The following is a 20,486-nucleotide window of genomic DNA, read 5'->3' on the forward strand; positions in this document are numbered from 1 at the left end:
TGCCACATATTGGCATCTGGGACCTGGAATACCAGCCATGCTCTCAGTTTGGCTATGGATTCTGACCCTGACTACTGAAGGAGACAAAAGGAGGATAGAAAGGAGAGGGAGGGGAAGCATCGCCTGATAATTTCATGGGTGAAGATTTAGACAAAACCTTATCATTTAGCTGCTCTAGATATGGCTGCGTTTAAGCAGAAAACATTTCATGTTCTAAAATTTATTCTATATCTTGTAGGAGTTCAGTTTGCAATGTTTGGGGCAATTTATTTAAAAGGATGAAAAAACAAGGAAACCAATGCCTCTCTTTATCTCACCCTTGTGTGCTCCCATGTTGCCATGCATCCTAACAGACCGTACATACCACCAACTTCCCTTCTTTAAAATACATGGTAAACACTAACTAACCATCACCACACCTCAGAGTTAGGAAAGTAACATCCTTCATTTGACAGAGATGGGTAAGTGGATCAACCATCTTGCCTAAGCTGATGCAGCACATCAGTGGCAGAGCAAGGATTGGGGCCCCAAGAGATTCTGGGTCACACCATCGGTCACAACCCACAGCTATAAAGCCTCGTTGTCTACTCTGATTCAGTGTTTGAAATAAAGAACATTGTACTTCTCTTGTGCTGAGAAAGAACTATATGGATGTATTCATGGTAAGAAAGCAAATATAGCTACTGGCTTCTTATTCTCAGGGAACTGGCTCCACCTTGCAATTTAAAAGGGTGAAATCCTGGCCCCATTGACATCAGTGTGCTGGTTTTAATCTATAAAATCTTATGGTGGTCTGTCACTGATTACCTCACAGCTCACTTCTCTCCCAGTGCAACACTGAAACAACTCAGATAATTAAAGGTGCTCCAGCTCACACCTGCTGGCTAATTGTGAGAAGGCCAAAGGCAAGGCCAATACAATGAATGACCCTCATCATTGTCATTTGCTTCCCAACTTAATTCACCTGAGCTTCGCCTTCCAGTGTGACCCAAAAGTTATCAGTTCTCCCAGGCTTCTTCTGAAGTTGCGAGTGGAGGATGGGACAGGACAGGAGGGGATGGAGCATGAGAAGAAGTAGGTGGGTGGGAGGAAGGCTGGTGGAAGAACTTATTTTATTTTGAAATTGGTCTGTATCAAAGCAGTTTTTATACATGTCTAGTTTATAAAGTAAAGGGTAAGTGACTTGCCAAAACATCACCCTGCACAGAAGAGGTGAGAAGAGAAATGGAGTACAGTTACAGAGCAGGTTGCTCTAAATCATGACACAGCACTGGCCCTTTTTGTGTCCAACTTTCTCCTAGTTATCCCAGCCCTGTGCAGGGCACAGTGAAATGCTTAGCACTCTCAAATTCAGCTTATTTACACATGCTGTCAGATTAAGTGATTTGCTAACCCTTTTTGGAGTTCGACCTTTTTTCATTTTGGGAGACTAATCATCTTCATTTCCATTGTTACCAGAAAATATCCACATTCATGTGGGGACAACAGCCGCATCTAGTACTTAGGTTCTGGGTCCCAAAGTTTAGGGATAATGTTTAAAAACTAAACAGACACAGAGAGGGCAAGAAAATTTACTACCACCAAAGGAGGATACAATATATGAAGAACTGAAGGAACTGATTGTAAGTAGCCTAGAAGAGAAACTATTCAGGGGGGAACATAAATTAGTCTATACATACTCTCATGGTAAATGCCCTGACTCAAGAAAGAGAATGACTCCCAATTCCAGAAGACAATAGGACAGGGAGCAATGGTTTGCAGACGAGAAAGAGGAGAGGGGGAAAACTAGGTTTCAGCAAAAGGATAAATCTCGACAACAGCAGAAAAGTGGGGAGTGAAAGAAAATACCAACGTTCCTTCGCAGCATTCATTGGAGTGAGGATTGACTAATAGGGAAGATAGCATAGGGACTAGCCCATACAAAAGGCAGGTTGCAGACTACACTCTGCATAGCTTTTTTTCTGATCCATTACTAGCAGCCATTCACAATCTGCATTTGCAAAGAACCATGGGTGATCTTGTCTTTTGCCTCCCAGGGCTGCTTTGGGAAGACTCTTCCTATTGCATATGAAGTGCTGCATGTAATGCGGTGAATTAAAGTGTTCACCAGAAGTGATGCATAATTCAACTATTGTTTTGTTTTTCAGGCAAATTCTGGGAGATGGGGGAGCTAATAAATCAGGGTTCATGCCAAAGCAAAACTATCTGGGACAATGTCAAATCATTGCTTTATTTAAGAGAGCCACTAACCACTATGATGTCTTCTCTTTTCTGGCTGGCCCTCCCTTATCCAGGTCTAACATTTGCCAATTGGCTTGCCTGCTATATTTGCCAAGAAAGACTTTCCCCTGATGAGCCAAAGAATCAGGGCTATTGCCCCAAACTTTGTCAAGAGGATACTAATTCCCTACTGCCCACCATTGACATGCTTCCACCAAAGTTCCTGCCCGGCACAATGCTAAAACAACCCTCCAGCGGGAGAGCTCTAATCACTTCCGACAGCACCCTTGGCCAAGAAGATGGAGGTAGAGCTGCCTTTGGAGAAGTAACATCTTTAGTCCGCCAACAGCCAGTAGGTGCTGCTGGGGCAGAGCATTAAACCATCCCCCATCCCCAGGAGTTATGAGCATTATCTCTGCTGTGCTCTGATTAGCCTCCTTTGGCCTAACAGCAAGGACTCAGGAAACGTAGCTCAATCTAGATCCAACACATGCTGAAAGAACAAGCTTGCCCTGATCTGCTCCGTGTTCTTTTACATCAGCTCTTCAGAGAATGGTGATTTCTTTTAGATACTTCCCATAGATTCAAGTGCCATGAGATTCCAGCTCTGCACTATGTGAAAAGCTGTTAGCATAAAGACAGTCAGGATTGCCATCCTTCAGAGCCGGTGCTGCAGGAAATAAGAGTTCTGCAGTACCTATATAAAATGCTGCTGCCAATAGCAGCTGCTTTGAACACTTCACCCCTCCTCCCACTCATCTTTCCGGGCTTGTCTACACTTACCTCAGAGATTCGGCGGCAGTCGACCAGAGTTACGCAAGCTATGCAAAAAACTTGCGTAACTCCCGTCGACTTCTCTGCTTCTGTTCTGCGCACCATCTTCACTGCACTGCGCCAACAGGAACCGTGTTCCCATCGACACAGCGCTATGCCACTTGAGAAGGTGGTGGTAATACGTCCATTTCTGGATCGACTGAGCGGGTCTTCACTGACCGCTCAGTCGATCCAGAGAAGTTGATCTGACGGCAGTGGCTCTGCTGCCGTCAGTGTAGACAAAGCCTCCATGAAGTTTCCACTGGCTTTGCAGCCACTTCCAGATTAAGGCCAAATTTATCACTCACAGTCAAGGCTTTATATAGCTGCCTACATCTCATCACCTGTCACCTTGATCACCACAAATTCCATAGGTTTTGATGCCCACCTGGTCTTTTACATGGATCTGCACATCTTCCACTTCCTTCTGCTCCTTCCCCCTTCATTTTCAACAGCCACGCTGATACCATATGCTATGCAACCTCTCTCCTCAAACTCATCTTTTTCCCCCACAGTCCTGCAAACAATCTCCCAAATATTGATAGCACAATAAAACATTAACATAAACAATGTGTACGATGCCCATAATCTTAGTGATGTGCTCCTCCTTTCCCATTGCCCATTTATTTCTCCTATGCGCCCATCTAGCATCGTAGACTAGTTGTACTGAGAACATGCTCAGCCAGGACCGAACTCCTCAAGGCAGGCACTGGATCTTTACTCATTATGGCAGTACGCACAAAAATAACAATAAAAAGATTAAACCCGGGCATACCATAGCAGTAACAAGTGACACATTGAGAGATGTTCAGTATAAGAAGTCTATGTTACCACGTAGAAGAAGGGTTGCAAAACTGAAGCAGGGAAGCACAAAATAAAAGGGATTAGGGACTGAAACTACTGCAGAGGCAGAACGCTGTCCCATTCCAGTGACAGGGTCTGGAGAAGTAGTATGCAACGAGGCTAGAAGGCCAAACAGAAAATCTCAAGGGTGGAGAAGCAACAGAAAGTTTGGAAATCCCTTGGGGCTCAGAGAAAACAAAATCCCTTCTAACAACTTAGTCCTTGCCAAGAAGTTGTAGGATTTCAATCTAAAAACATGTCTCACTCAGAAAAAATAAGATATTGGAGGCCAGTTTTCAGAGGTACTCAGCTTCTGTAACTGCTGTTGATATCAACTGGAATTTTGGGTGCTCAGCAGGTAAAAGAAAGCAGGTCCTTGGTATTTCACATTTAGATTACATGGATTTTCAGAGATATCAGTGAGGCAGAATAGAGCCCTGAACATAACAATTCAGTTAACACACAAAGCACAAATGCAAAGAAATTGACAAAAGTTCTCATTTTATTACTTAAATCACTCATCAGTCTTGCTAGAGAGGAAGTTTCTATTTCTCCAGCTTCCTGTTTAGTGTCCTTGAGAAAACAAACAACACATTCACACAAAAAAAAAAAAAAAAAAAAAAAAAAAAAAACCACACTCCCACACACGCCAATAGTGCTTTACTTCCCATTTCCCTATACCTGAATATGTCTAGTATATTATTTAGAAAGAGCTGACATCCCCAGCCTTCTTCATTCTGAAGCCTTTCGGCACGGAGTTTATTATACAACCTTAAGAAGGTTTAGAAATAAACATATATGAGTTGAAGAGATGCAAAATGCTGGATCTGAAGTGCTAGGCACTTTGGAGCACACCAAAGGTGCAGAACAAGGCTGCATAACAGTGCCTGATGCAGCTAGTGCTCCCTGAGAGGCTATTTTCACAGAAGAACAAGGAGCTGTGCTGTAAGCCCAGGAGCTGACGTTTCTTCCCATTCAGGGAGAAAACAAGACAATGCCCCCTTCTTAGGTTTTCTTTGTATTGGATGCATGTACTTACAAAAGTGAGGAACATAGTATAGGGAGGGATGGGTGTCCAAACTCTCACCACCACATTCCCTCAATGGAGACCTTCAGCACCCTGATGCCAATCCACAACATTTCCCTAGTAGGGAGCAATACATGATAGCTCTAACAGGGGCAAATGTCTAGTGAGGACTATAACAGGAGTGAGGTAGGATGGGCTTTTGATCACTGAATGATCTAGGGCCATAAGATACAAGTAACTGGAGTGACTGGATCAATCAATATGCTACAGTCAAAACTAAAGACCTTCAGTGCAGGGCAAAAGGATGGAAAGGTAATAGGAGGAAAAACCAGCAGAATCTCCAACAGCTGGTCAGACATGCTGAGGACTCAACAGATAAAAATATATATTTAGATACAAGGGCCATAATGAGCTGGTAGAAATGGCCAGAACTCCATTGGACTTCCAGGGCTGAATTTGAAATCCACTAACAGCAGGCTGAATTTGGCCCCCCAGTTTTAGTTTGTTAAACCAATATATTTAACACCATTGTAGCGTGACACCCAGCAATAGGAGCAGTGACAGAAACCACCTGTTCATGTATCAGCTGGGAAATAGTGCTTGCTTTAGGTGATACAAATAGTTTATTTAGTGGTATGGTTATTAAAAACATGGGATATCAAAGACCTAGTTAGAGCAAGTTGCATTTCCAAGTGACAACTTCCTTATACTGTCTATAACACAGATTTTTCACCTGAAAGAGATTTTTGACAGCATTCACATAAAATATTTAAGACATATTTGGATGTCATTAATTAAATCACATGCTTTCTACTGAAAAGAATGGTTATTTGGTCCCTTCCAGAACAGTGTTTTCTTTCTTCTTGTTTTTCGGATTTCAGGCTGTGTTTACACATCATTTTGTATTGCCCATGACAACAAACTGCATGTAGACACAACCTGAATGGTTAGACCAAGATGGCATGTAAAGGTATCAAGACAACTGAATGAAAACTGTTTTTAAAAAGTTACTGGAAAACTACCACAATAGGATAAAGCCAACAGACCACATTTATCTGATGGTTTTACTGTACAGAGAGCCCCAGGGATTGAATCAGGTGGCTGAGGGAAGGGAGGATTCACTTGAGCAAAGAGATCTCCTTCCAAAGTCACAGCTAGGGCACTGCTGGAAGGAAGCTCTGTAACAGCTTGGTCTGAGCATTAGAGATTTCCTACCAGCTCGGCACAGGAAGTTGTTCCTGTGGCTCACCTGAGGGAGTTCCTGTTATGAAGCCAGAGGGTGGTAGGTTGAAATGCAATTTCTGAGAGTGATATCATCTTGGACAGCACTCCATAGGCAATGATACTGGTGACCTGGTTACAACCTAGACTGTTGTTGCAGCCCCTCTGCTGGAGTTCTGATCACAAGAAAAAGAAGAAAAAAAGAGGGGAGTGGAATAATTTTAAAAGGAAAAAAGTTTCCAGATTTCCTTTGTTTAAGTGAAGTATTTTCCTTTTCCACTTTATTTTAATACACAGACCTGGTGTCTAACAGATGGAGACTGTGCAGATGCACTTTTGGGAGTGCCCATAAAACATGTTGCTAAAATACAAATAGGAGCAAAATTTTTTATTTTTTTTAAATACACTAATCATTGCTGAAGCCTCTCTTTACCAAAGGAATTTGCCCTTTGTTCTCCGGATAAAGCTGGGGGAAAAAGAAAAAGGCCATTTAAAAAAAAAATACAAATACATTATTTGTAAAAGAATCTGACTATACTATATTTATGTATACGTCAGGAACATGGATTGGCATGGCTGGATAGCTGCAATAGCTGTATACAGCAAAAAGAAAAAGAATAAGGCAATAAATACTCTTCATTTTTAGCCCCTTCTTCCTACGCCCTCCCTCAGATCCCACTACTCACCAAACAGGTCAGCCAATTGCCTCAATCCCAGTTCCCACCTAGAGTTTGCTTAGTTGCTGCTCACTCACTTGGGACAGACAAGTCCCCTAGTTCTTCTGCACCTCGTATCTGGAAACAGATCATGAGAGTGGGCCAAGCCTCTCATATTGTTAGGATCATGTAAGAAATAAGACTCCAGAGGATTCATCAGGGAAAGGTGTGTGGGCAGCGAGGTCTTAAGAGGGAATGGTTGAGGAGAACACTCCAAGGGAGAGTAAATTAAGTGAAACTGCAGTAACTGCAATTAAGAGAGATGAGTCTCATTTTTATATCCATACATTTATTTAGCATGATGTTTTCTTGGTCCTTATTAAGTTACTAAAGCAATATTTACCTGGCTGAGGAAAAACCACTTCCCTTTTTGTAGTGACGGAAACAGACAACTTATCCAACGTGATGGAGCGAGAGCTCTAAACGGACATTGCCAACTGAGAAAGCACAACACTGACAGCATTGTTTTTTTCATATGCTCTTTCCACCATTTGAAATGCTATGCAATCACTTTCAAGATACATTCCACAGTATTATGCAACAGCTTTCTTATTTTTCTTCATGGATATATATTTTTATTTTATATACCAAGTTTTACATAAAGCACTTTTAGTATTTTGTTCTGCATATACCGTTAATAAATTAGTTGATCGTCTCCCCCACAGTTGCATTTAGCACAGGGAAATAGTCTATTGACACTATAAAAGGCCCTATTTTCAGCTGTGATGGACAACAGAGTTAAGCACTTCCATCACCTGATGAAGCACCTAGAGTGTGTTCCTGTTTTTACTTAATTCACAAGCTGGCAGTGCTAGACATGCTTACCCAACAGTTTCAACACAGAGCACACCTTTGGTGAAAAGGTTTACATATAGCAGCCAATTGCAATAAAAACAACAGCACCCTGTCCAGTCAGTGATTCATGTTAAAAATATTCGCTTTTGGCATGATTACTCCCATCTCCTTTATTCATATTGTCCAAGCGATTCGACACTCCTTATATGATAACAAGTCAGGGGTGCTTCTGTGCCAGAGAAATGTGTCCCTCAGAAGACCTGAGCATGTTCAGAGAGCCACAGTTGCTTTCATCTCAATAGATCTGCCCAATCTACAGGGGCAAAAAATGGATGAGATTTGATGTCTTCAACACCTGCAACTCCAGCACCAAGACGCTCCACAGGGTTAAACTGCAAAAGCTTAAAAACACACCATACAATTCAGTTAGTAAAAACGAGCACTGTGTCTTAAAGAGTCACTGCAAGATCTAAGAGTAAGGTACAGCCTACCACACCCAACACATATCAAGTTTGGCACATTGAAGATGCCCTTTACTGGACAAGGAGATACAACCTGCTGAGACTAAAGATCCCAGCATGCAATGCTCTGGAACATTATATGCTCGGACGCCTAGTTTCCAAAGGCTAAAAGAATGGCAGACACAATCCACATTGTAAAACTCTGCGGGTTGCATTTGGTCTATGGTCACACTTTAGTCCCTTCTGCATAAAGATAATACCGCAGCAGACAGGTTTCTTTAAGTTCCATGATTCCATCACTACTGCCCTAGAACACTGTGCCATTATAAACAATTTTTATCTCCTGAAGAGTATTTCCACAAAATTATTGTAATGAATAAGGGAGTGTAAAGTTATGTCGTTGCATCCACATTTAAAATTGAGATGTTGGAGAAAATTGGCACAAGGGCTTAAAGGAAAACTGCTAAAACTAAACAGCTTCTTTGCTTGAGTTACCATCTCCAAACCATACAGTGTATTGAAATCAGGCTGCATTGATGCTGAGTTTAATGCAGAATGGTCACTTTAAAGGGTACTCCAAATAGTCTGATAAAAAAGCCATGAAAATATTTTGCAGACTTTGAGATTGTTTCTTATAGTAAAAATACACAGTTTTTGCCTTTCCTCAGAATGTTTCAGAATATACATCAATAACAATAACACAGTTTCTTCTCCTAGTTGTCATGAAGGGGTACTATGAATTCTAATCTCAATGCATTCAAATGGCAACACCTGACAATCAAAATAAGCATAAACACATAGCATATTAATTTGCACATTTTAAATAGGCTCTGCCGTTTAAAATAATCTAACCTCATTCCTGAAACATAACTCAGCGAGCAAACTGCATTGCTGTGAGAATTTACACAAGCCAGTAGGCAAGCAGTTGCAGTCACTGTCACTCTGCCTTCCCCTGAAACGTAACAAGCAGCAGCAGGTGAGAAAGTAAGCACGATGAATTTTACATTCAGAAGTTCTGCCTTCCAGGACAAAAACTTTACTCTTGGAAAATAAATGCTTTATAAGTTAAACTAAATCTTTTTTTCCTTAAAAAATAAATTGTGCAAATTTTATTGGCCAGTGAAACCTGGAAGCATCTAAAAGAAAAATCTTGAGGACAAAATACCAATTAAATACAAAATAAGAACTTTAAATTATTCTTTTAAACCAAAAAAAAAAAATGTTTTATCCTAAGTGAAGGACATGATGTTGGCTAGATGAAGAAATGAAGTCATCAGAGAAGTCATCAGCATTGGAAGCTGTATGCCACGAGACAAAATTTGGTTTGGTTTTCCATGTAGCTGCACACTGATCCCTGCAAGCTATTTTGTGATGTCCTGACCTGCATAACCTCGTTGGGGGTGGAAGAGGAAAGTCACAATGACAAATTGCTAACCATGCCAAGAGACCCTTCCTTTTCCTGACAAGGTTTCCTCAACAATGAATGGTCGTTTCCTTGGATAGTCACACAACTGAAGTTTGATTTACTAGCCTATGGAGCTGAACCTCCATCCTATAAGTCACTAGGCTGCACATGAGGACTTAACCTGAGCTAAGACTCAACAGATACAACCTTGTTGAAGTGAAACTGCACAGTTGCCTGAAAGTGAAGAATATATACTATATATCAGTGTGTCACTTCAAACAGTAAGTGGTAGAATCTCCATTTCTTGGCATGTTTAAAAATGAACCAGACAAAACACTAGTAAATTTACAACAGAGACCAATCCTTACACTGTCAGGGAGAGGTGGACTACAGCACCTAATAGGTCTCCAGCTCTAGAAGTATATGTGAGATATTTCCTTCACTATGTACAGTTCATCTATTTCTCACACACTTTAGTAACATGACACCTGTGGGTGCTAGGCTAGCACTGGGATTTGTAATATATTATAATATGAGTGATGGACCACAAATCAGTAGCTAGGGAAAAAGATACAGAAGTCAGTTTGCCATTGGTTCCTTTAACCTGCCCAGCTTTAAGTCTCTTTCCTTGGCGTTCAACTGTGTGCAAATCAAGACTCAGTTCCTAAGTGACGTCATCATTTGTGTAGCCTCTAAACCAGATGCTCTTCATCCGAAGTCCAAATCACAAAACCACCATATATCATTTACCCTGCTCAAATGGAGTCAGTCATACCTACACTAGGGTTCCCATGTCATGGCTGAAATTAATGAAAGCACAAGGAGGAGAGAAAGGAGAAGTGCATTCATTAAAATTCTATGCTGTTCATGCATAAATTTATTTCAGCATCTTGTATTATCAGTCATGACTGCCTAACATGGAAAAAGCTAGAAACAGCAACTCCTGTCCTTCCCCTCAATATTAAAAAACTTTAATACAAGGCACATCAATCTGAAAGGCCATGTATTTTCTTTCAAGCTACCACCCTTTGCTTCAATCCTCTAATAGACAACGTATTAAAAATTATCTTCCTATTCCAAAAGTCAGATTCATCACACTTTAATTACACTTTTCTTCCATCCTTAAGGGGTGCCTTGAAATTCTCTTCCTTCATGGAGGGTAGTAACACATTTTCAACTATAGTAATGTCATAGGTATGGTTAAAACAACAGCAAACTATGGATTATTTAAAGTCTGTAGGTAGCATGCTATATTGGCATTCATATTTTTGGATTCAATTAAATGTTCATGGAAATACTTTGGATGGATTTAGAACACAACTTCTAAAATGGTTGTATACCACCATAAATTTTCAAAAGCACTCAGCATTGGCTTAACTTTTCTCCCTTTGAAGTCAATGTTAAACTCTTAGTCCTCTACTTAGAAGCCTGGCATCAGAAGTCAGAATTTCCAGATGTAACAATATATTCATGCAAAATTCATAAGCAATGACAGGAGGGCTGCCTACATCCCTGCAGTCAGCTTTCTATAGTTAGTTTATTTCACCACTACAGCACAGTTAGAAACTTCTGTACATATATGTTTGCTTACATATGTAAAAAACATTCTCAGTTAAATTACCTGCTGAATGAGTGATCTGGCCTCTTCGGATATGTGATCTGGCATGTTCAAAGAAGTATGAGTGTTTATTCCTGCTGGATGACACTCAGCCAGAGTCTGAAACAATCAATCCAGAACACTTCTTAACCAACGTAATACAATGATAGCATAGGTGCACACTGAAGCAAACACTGTACTTAGAGCAACTCTCTGACTAATATAAAGCAAACTTCAGAAGGATATATGAAGGTAATAGAAGTTTTCCTGGAACTATGTTTTTATATAATTATATTTTAATTCTCTTCTCTCCCCAGACCTCATCTTTCTCCTGATTCTGGTCAACTGGATTCTTGAACTTTGTTCAAAATGGAACTGCTACGACAGTCCAAGTCAACCGACCAATTGGATTTGGTCAGACACCCATTTTTAGAATACTGAATAGTTTTCCCAATAAGCAGCAATGTCTTTTTTCTACCACCTGCTTCTGTCTGGGCTGACCTCATATCATCACTTTAAGCATATTAACCTCATACATTATACTTTAAAATTATTGATCCTAATATATGCATGCATTAGAACATATGCAGGGGAGAAGTCAAACTGGGTCATGTGAGTACAAGCAATAAGAGGGGAGGAGGTGAAATCCATTTTACTGACAGAGGGGCCAATCCATATAGTAATTGATTAAATATCGACACTTCACCGCAGACCCAGCTCAAACCTCAATTAATGTCAGTATAACATACGTATGTCTATACTGCTCCCTGGACTGATATCCAATATCTTCAGCACTAACATTTGCACTAGTGTACAAATGCTGGACATATGCATTAGAAAAAGTAGGGAAGGAATATTAGACATACTGAATTTAGTTTAAAACTAAAGAATAATCCTGGCTTTATTTTTATTTACCATACTGCAGTTTTGAACTTAATACAACTTTATCAAGTTTTTGTGCTGAAGTTTGAACAAGTGTGAATCCTTGAAAAACCTGCACTGTTCCTCTAATTCTATGCAGGCCAGGTCTGAAGAGCACAGTTCAAAGGGAGACAGTAATAAAAGCACGCTCAGGCACAAGTGCTCCTGGGAGAACAGTGCTTTCATGTCTACTAAATACCTGCACCAGAGCCTACCTTTCCAGTGAGGAGTTCGAAGAGAATGGCACCTAGACTCCACCAATCACAAGCTTCTGTGTCTTCTAGAATAGCTCCAACCTCTGAACACAAGACATTTAGATTAATATTGAAAGTGTCAGTTTCACCTTCCAAATGAATACTTATTTACAAGGTGACTGTTGAATGCTGACTGAGCATACTCTATGTACTACAGACCTTTCATTATGCCTGCATGTTACTGAGCCCTTTAGCCACCTATCACAGGCTACATGTTTCAATGCAGCTGCACAATATACTCAATTTATCATTTCCACTTTACTTGCACAATATGGACAGTTTCAGGACCAGTAGGCACTAGGACAAGGATTCCGCTACGCAGGATTGCAGTGTTTCCTTGTAAAACAAAAATGCGTTTAGTGAATTCATGGCTGGTGAAAGGGAGTAGATTAAACATTCTTAAGACTGAACTCCATTTATCCATGAAATAGGTACAGTCCAGGATCCTACGACAGCTCCACTAAAATATCTCAGTTCTGTCCTGGAAGTTAAAGGATAGTTCAGTTATCTGATGACCAATCCTTGGTCTCTGAGGTTGCCAAAGAGGATGTCACATAAAGAGGAGGACACTAGTCCACTGGAAACTGGACTGAGACCTTAAACTCATTTCATAGAATCATAGAAATGCAGGGCTGGAAGGAACTTCAGGAGGTCATCTAATCTAGTCCCCGGGGCTGAGGCAGAATTTCACAGTGGCTATTCAACAGCCATCAGAATTCAGTTACTGAAAGTTGCTACCAACTGGATTGGATTCAAATCACCTAACTAGATATTAAAAGCTCCCCTCCCTAATACTCAGCAGCCATCCAGACTATTTATTTCATTATTCTCTATGTTCAGAAAACAGCAGTGTGACTTGTATACACTCATATCATACACAGTTGCACATCCATGGTTGTAACACACAGAAAGTACCTGGCCTTGACTGAAAATCATGTTAAAAAAACCCACCAAAAAACCAGAGCTGTCTGCTTTAAAATAGGGAGCGTAATAGATTGCAGTGAAGAGGGGATCTTAATTTTGACTATCAAAAATGCAATAGCTGCTCTTAAATAGCTCTAGTGTTAAAATCCACACGAGATTCCAAGCACAGAGCATTGATTAGTATATAGTCACATGGCAGTTGCTATGAAACACATTTTGCCAATTTAGAAAAAAAGAACTCTTGTGTATCCTTTAATGCAGACTAAAATGAAGATGGCAGGAGAGGAACTACAGATGCATCAGATTCTTGTAGCTGGGGAGAGTAAAACAGTGACTACAGCTCTCCACCTGACAAAAAGAAACAATGACAGCCCAATACTGTAAGATGTGGAGTGAGGAGTAGTGCCGCTCCCATTCGCTGCAATGCAAGTTCAAGATGCTCACCCCTGGCAGGACTGTCCCTTAATACAGCTGTTGCCTCCTTTTTTTAATACTCTCTTATATCACATGCATGGGGCAGGATTTCTTTAACTAACATACTGTCTACACTAGAAAGTTCACTAGTATAGTTAGGGCAATACAACCCTTGGTAGTAACAGATGCTGATCAATTATTTGCAGAATCAAGTCCATAGTGCCTTCTACCAGAGAATCTCAAAGCTATTTCCAAGAGGTTGTTTCATGTTAATTCACTTGTTTTGCAGAAGGACAAGCTGAAGCAGAGATTGATAAAGTGGCAAAACGGCGATACAAGCCCAGTTCTCCTGACGCCAAGGCCTGACATCTAACCACTAGAAAATTGTCAAGTTATAAATAGAAAATTGTATCATTTCAGGTCTTTTACATATGTGAGCCACAACACTGACACTAAATCCTCTTGTTACTTTCATCCCCAAATACCATCAAAATGATGCAATTAGGATAAAAAGAAACAGCCACAAAAAACAAGGTTCAATTTACACTGAGGGTTCTGGAAAGATTGTTCACATGGTTTATAGAGTCTAAATGATTAGTCACCAAAACCAAAGTAAAATGTTAAGGATAAAAGCCCTCTAGGTGAAGCATCCATATGTACTAATCAAAATTGAAATTAGCTTTACTTTCCTTCCATTCCCCCAATGCTCATACGTCCTTAGGTGCTGCTTTGCCTCCTAAGCCCCACTGTTTTTATGTTTAAAATCAAAGTAAGATGTTTTCCTTAAAAAGTCATTGAAAATGGTACATATAAATATATGCTGTTCACATTCCATTACTTTGAGCAGCTCACATTAGAATGTCATATCAATATTACTGCATTTTTATATCAACTACGCTTCATGGGAAAATTTAGAAACTATAGATTATGAAGTGCTTTCAAGTGATATACAGAAGTCAGCTAATGTAATACCACACAGAGCATATGCTTTTTCAAAGCTTTAATATTGCAATAAATGTGAACCACAATATCTAACCTTACTAAGAAAACATTTTTGTCTCTATCCATCAGCAAAGTAATTTAGACAATAAATGGTACTGACCCATAGGCCTAAATGAATAAGTTGGGTCTATTTGCGCCAGTCCTTTATCAACCTTTATATTAAGGACCGTATTCACATTCGGATGCGCGCGCGCACACACACACACACACACACACACACACACACACACACACACACACACACACACACACACACACACACACACACACACACACACACACACACACACACACACACACACACACAGGTGCTAGTGTTTCCTGAGATTAACAGTATACAAGATCACAAAAAGATACTAGGGTGAACAAATCAGTAGTTCATCCAACCTTAATGTAACTTGACTAAACGGAAAGAGTTACTTTCTTTCCCCTGTAATTCAGGTCCACGGGACAACCAGAATCAGCTAATGCAGCACAATAATGCTAAATTCCTGCACAGAAATACTTTACCTGCCACACCTATTGCTAACTGAAGACAACAAGCTTTGCAAAATGCTAGTCACTTTCATTTAGAGATGTGCAGATAAACAGCTTCTGTGTGGAGGCTCAGTGCTATTCTTCCAATACAGCTGCTGGTCTGGACTAAAAGGCCTTCTTTCCTTCACCTGGCCCCAACATTTATATTATATATAGTGGTACCTTCCTTTCTGATATTCAACTGACAGTTTGTTTGTTTTTTCCAGTTTATTTTCAAAACATGCAAGCCAGTTCTAGAGTAGAAACAGGAGCCCAAACTAACTGATGTTGGAAGCAAATACTTTACATGGTTATTAATATTATAACCAAGATGCACTTTGCCTGTTGCACCATTATTGTATATATTTTATAAAGGACAATATCTTACACTGAAATACCACTTTTCATGCTAAAAATCTCAAAAAGTTTTACATACAGGCACACAGGAAATTTTTTTCTCCCAAATGCAGCCTCATCTGAGGCTGACCATGAGATCTTTTAAATCAGTGCCAGTTTTTGGAAAAGATACCAGGTTCAGAGGCAGTCTAATGGACTTGCAGCTACTATGCAGTTTAGGCCAGGTCTTCTTGTCTTTCCATTCACCTCGAACAAAATTCAGTCAAGTTTTCCAGGAGAAACTAACTCCCAAAACAGAAATTTGAATTAGTTCTGAAGTTAGTACACGTGAAAATAAGTTGATTTCTGAATGTAATGGAGGATTGCTTAACCTAATATACAGAAGCTCTAGAGTTTTGTATTGAGAGGTTTCTCCTAAGATTAAAAAAGATACCATTTGACTTTTGGTTGATTGATTATAATAATTATTTCAAGTTCTGATGAGTCCTTTTCACTTATACTGCATTCTAGTGGCAATAATGTAACATTTAGCATAGTTTTTCCACTGGCCAGAGCCCAAAACTCCAAACCCAAAACTCGTCTGAATTACCATCAGGTGTCACTGTGTAACCCTGCCAAAACCATTAAGGAGAATTGATGGGGAGAAAGGACAAGCACAAACCCCTGAAAATGACAGACATGGTGTTTACCAATCTCTGCTGTCACGCAGAACATTCAGCACTGCATGTATAGTCATTAGAGTTACTCCAGAAATTCTATTTGCCTTATAGTCATAATTTAATTTTTTTTAAAGCTTGGCATTTTATTTGATTATTTATGAATGTAAAGAAGCATTTGCAAAGAACCAGATAAAAGGAGCCAAAGCCAGTTTACTCCACACAGATTCGGTCAGCCAAGATCTCATAAGATACAGTAACTAAATACTACATCACATAAGAGATTTGGTCATAATGCTCTGATAAAGTCTTAGCAATTTATGAAACACAGACCATTCATAGTTATGTATCGAAAGTATATCATGGTCTTTTAAACAATAAAGTAGTGAGGCAAATCAAATGAACATCTGCCAAGATCAATTTGGGCACAAAAATAGGAACCTACATACTTAGGTATTTAAATCACACAGGTATCAGTATTCCTTTTTTGAAGGAATTTCCTCATGTCACGTAAAAAAAAGGGATAACTAAATAAAGGGGTTTATGTTTTTTATTCCTGTTAGCAACCCAATATGGAATTAAAACTTTCTCTAGAACAGTCAGATGCCATAGGAGACCAAGATTCTTTACCGCTGTATTATCAAAAGGTGGCAAACCTCACACCCAACATGCTCTTTAACCCATCAGCTGCCTCCACTTTCATTACAAAGCAATCTTCCTTATTAACTTCAAGTCTGATGCCCAACCTCATGCAAATGTCTCCTTTGGGAATTACAGTTTCGTCTGGAAATATTAACTGGGTTTTGTTCCATGCAAACTGAAAGAATTGTAAAGCAAATGACTGATTTTTGCAAGTCAAACATCATTCTAAATGTCTCATTGCTTAAGTTATTGTGCCCAGAAAGAGTGCAGAGCAAGAACATATTTGTCTGAAGACAGCTACTTTAAAATATGCCTTATGAACAAGTTAATTCTGAAAGATGTTTAATAATCTCTGCAATCCCATTCCTTTCAATAATTCCTTTGTCCTATGTGCATGGGATTTTGTTATTTTGGGGTTGAACTGTTGGCTTTTTGGCACTTCAGGGTCTTTAGAGCTCTATAATATTTTATTTCCCACTTCACAATAAATAAATGTTTTCTCTATAGTTCCAGATCTTACCTCCATATTCAGTTGGTCTAAATTATCTTCACCAATCTTGTTTCCTAAATACAACGTTTCTAACAATCAAGTTAGCCAAGGATTCTACCTTCGCTGTTCAAACTATCTTTATCCTCCCTTGCTACTTTCTCCTTTGCATTCAGGATCACACACTGTATAAAGTTCACACAGCAAGTCAATAGCAAAGCCAGAAATAGAACCCACAGAGTCCAGTCTCGCACTATAACCGTTAGACCAACCCTCCCTTTGACTTCTAGAGGTCAATGGTATTTTAATCTACCATAGGCACTCTGATTCTTAAACAATGTACTCCAAATGAAATTGCAGTAATACAGAACAGCAGTATTTAATGAATGTCAGCAACTTCACACTGAAAGTTATATACACATACATAAGGCTTCAGGTAATTGGTAAATTAGGGCTGGATATATTTTTCCAGCAAATAAACATCATGCCATAAAGACCAATGTTGATATTTTTGACTTTTTTTTAATATTGTGTGCTTCTAACCATTAGCTGTATTTTTCTTGCTTGTAGGAAACTGTCTAAGAGCAAAATTGAAGCTCTCATTTCACAACTAGGAGCATGGAGCTCAGGTTGTGGTGTGAAACAATTTGGGCTTTTTTTGGACTAAACAAATATTTACCTACAAATCTTTGATTTTGGTAGGTTTTATACAGTGTACAGTAAATACTGGTTTGATCTAAACCAAATATACTGATATACTTATGTGCAATTATATACAGTTATATGATGCACCGGGGGTCTGGTCACATCAACTGGCTTGTGAAGTCACCAAAATACTAAGATGTATGACTAGAACTGTCTATTTCCTTCACGTCTTTTCTGTATCCTACAAGAGAAATTGATGGGAATTCTGTACTTAGATCCCCCTGCTGGCTTGAAAATCTCAACTATGTGTCTGTCTTTCTACATGCTCAGCTTGTTTAAGATTCACTGTTAGAAATAAAAGAGCAGGTGGGAGAATGGGATTTCATAACTCATCTGTTCTCTCATCACCATTGCATTATCAGTGGGCTAGATTTCACAGCTGTGATATACCAATGAAAAATATGCCATGGTTATATGTTGGGATGATGGCTAAGGTAACTCAGTCAATCATAAGTTTACATACTGCAATCCTATTGCTAAAAGTGATAAAAGGTAGTATTGGATTTTATTTGTTCAGAAAAGCCCATCACATTTCAGTCTACAATGCTGCAGCTATGAAACCTAGCCCTTTGATAACATCATAGTCATCAGATAGGACTTTTCCCTTCTAACTAGCAGGGCGATTTGGATGCGAGACACATACAATATGGCAGGGTGGATAAAAATCAATTATTTAATTTTTTATTTAAGTCAGATTTGTTGATGGTGTTAATTAAATTATAATATGTTTTTCTTTTTAAAAATAAACTGGTTTCAAATCAAATCTGAATTTAATACAAAATATGATATGGCCTAAATCTCTTAAAACATTGAAATAAAAAATAAATATGCTTAATCAAGGAAACTATCAAAAACTTTGAATTACAATTTAGAAGGAAAGAATCGGCGGGGGAAATATCCAACTTCTGAGGTCAAACTTTATAAATATGGCAAAATAGATCATGTACTGTTTTAAGGGCTTGATCCTGTGAGGGGTCCCGGGGCTGTGCTACCGGGTACAAGACACTGACAAAGTCATCACAGACATTGGGACCTAGCCTCTGACTCCAGGAAACACCATCATGAATCTCATCACTAGGTAACAAAAAGGTTTACCGGATATAGGGTAAAGACTCTATTTAATGGTTATACCTATAAATGAGAATGCATCTTTTTTTAGAAAATAAGTGAAGCACAAATGGAAAATTTGATTAAAATAGATTTAAATCGAGGTGTTCCACCTGGTGATTAAAATCATAATTTAAAATCACCTTGATTTAAATCAATACACCCTGCAGTATGGGGGATGCGGGGGACACGAGATGTATGTTCACACATGTTAAAACAGTAGATTTTATCTGCAGCGCTTTGCTTTGGAAATCAGAGATACAAAATATACTAAAATGACTTCTTTCTGCTTTATCAACAAGACCTAATCTTGGTCAGGTATGTATCCAGATGCTCCTGGTATGGCTGCAGCTGCAGCCACTTATGTTTTGGCTTTCTCACAGATATAAACAAACAATGGCTAGGATTCTTTAAAAGTTTATAAACTTGTGATTATCTACACCTTACCAAGAGTGTCACAGGGTTATTGTATTATTTAAATGGCAACGATTCTTCAAATCTATGAGCACAAAGTTGGCAAAAACTGTACTTAAATAACAGAAGGTGATCATTTGCATTTCAAAATTTATCTATCTTGCTTTTCCCCCCTCACTTAGACCAAAACATGTTGATTCACAGGTTCGTGTGTTTGTTTCTTTTTTAAACTTATTTATAGAGCAGAATAATGCCCCCCCCCCCGCTAGCTTGGCATTTGCTCAAGTTTCTGTCCTTGTAAATTGAATCTGTTACTGGAATTTTTTCCCCCTCAAAATACCAAGGCACATTAACCAAGAGATAAAAAAGTTACACTGTTGATATTATAAAGCATGGGGCAGAGGGATAATGGGTTGTGTGGGGGGTGGTTTCTTCTCTCTCTCTTTTTTTTTTTTTTTGGAACAAATATGTGATAAGAGTTCTCAGGGGGCACTGAGAGCAAAGGGCTGTTTAAACAGAAGTGAATCATTCTCATCATGAACTGGTGACAACTTTACTTTTTATTCAGACATCAGCAGCTTAGCACATTTTTAAACTATTTAGACAACAAAAAAATAATGTAAAAAAGGTGATGGTAAGCAAACATTATGCACTTCAGAGTTAATGCAGTGAAAATTCTCATCTGTGGGTTTATAAATTTGTTAAACACATTTGTTATATTTATGGTACATTCATGTTGACCAAAAAAATCCACATTTTTTGCTCTTAATGTGCTGAGTTTATGAGGAATGATTTATAATTCATCCTTATTTCCCTTATAGTTCACAGAAACAAAATCTGACTTATCATGGGTGGACAGCAAAGATTTGGCTTGGCTATTAATCAAAGTATAATATAGGCACTATTTTTAAACATCTACAGATAGCTTTGTTATTGAGTTATTTATCAGCCTGGACTTTATTAAAGTAGACCTACCCCAGGAGCTAAGG

General features: G+C 39.1%; 1 protein-coding gene across 4 annotated transcripts in view; it reads right to left on the reverse strand.

Moving 5' to 3' along the window:
* Positions 1-7,109: 7,109 nt before the first annotated feature.
* The window catches only part of RPS6KC1 (ribosomal protein S6 kinase C1), a 113,817-nt gene continuing 100,440 nt past the window's right edge, over positions 7,110-20,486 (reverse strand). For all 4 annotated transcript variants that reach the window (XM_067564979.1, XM_067564981.1, XM_067564980.1 and 1 more), the window contains 3 exons: positions 12,235-12,317; positions 11,123-11,218; positions 7,110-8,036 (listed from right to left, as the gene is read on the reverse strand). In XM_067564979.1, the coding sequence (XP_067421080.1) occupies positions 7,926-8,036; positions 11,123-11,218; positions 12,235-12,317 (290 nt within the window). In that variant the 3' untranslated portion in view covers positions 7,110-7,925. The remainder of the gene's footprint in view (positions 8,037-11,122; positions 11,219-12,234; positions 12,318-20,486) is intronic.

The sequence above is a fragment of the Emydura macquarii genome, unplaced genomic scaffold (genome assembly GCF_026122565.2).
Source record: "Emydura macquarii macquarii isolate MOO-44397 ecotype Brisbane River unplaced genomic scaffold, CSIRO-AGI_Emac_v2 contig_2676, whole genome shotgun sequence".
NCBI classification, from domain to species: domain Eukaryota; kingdom Metazoa; phylum Chordata; order Testudines; family Chelidae; genus Emydura; species Emydura macquarii.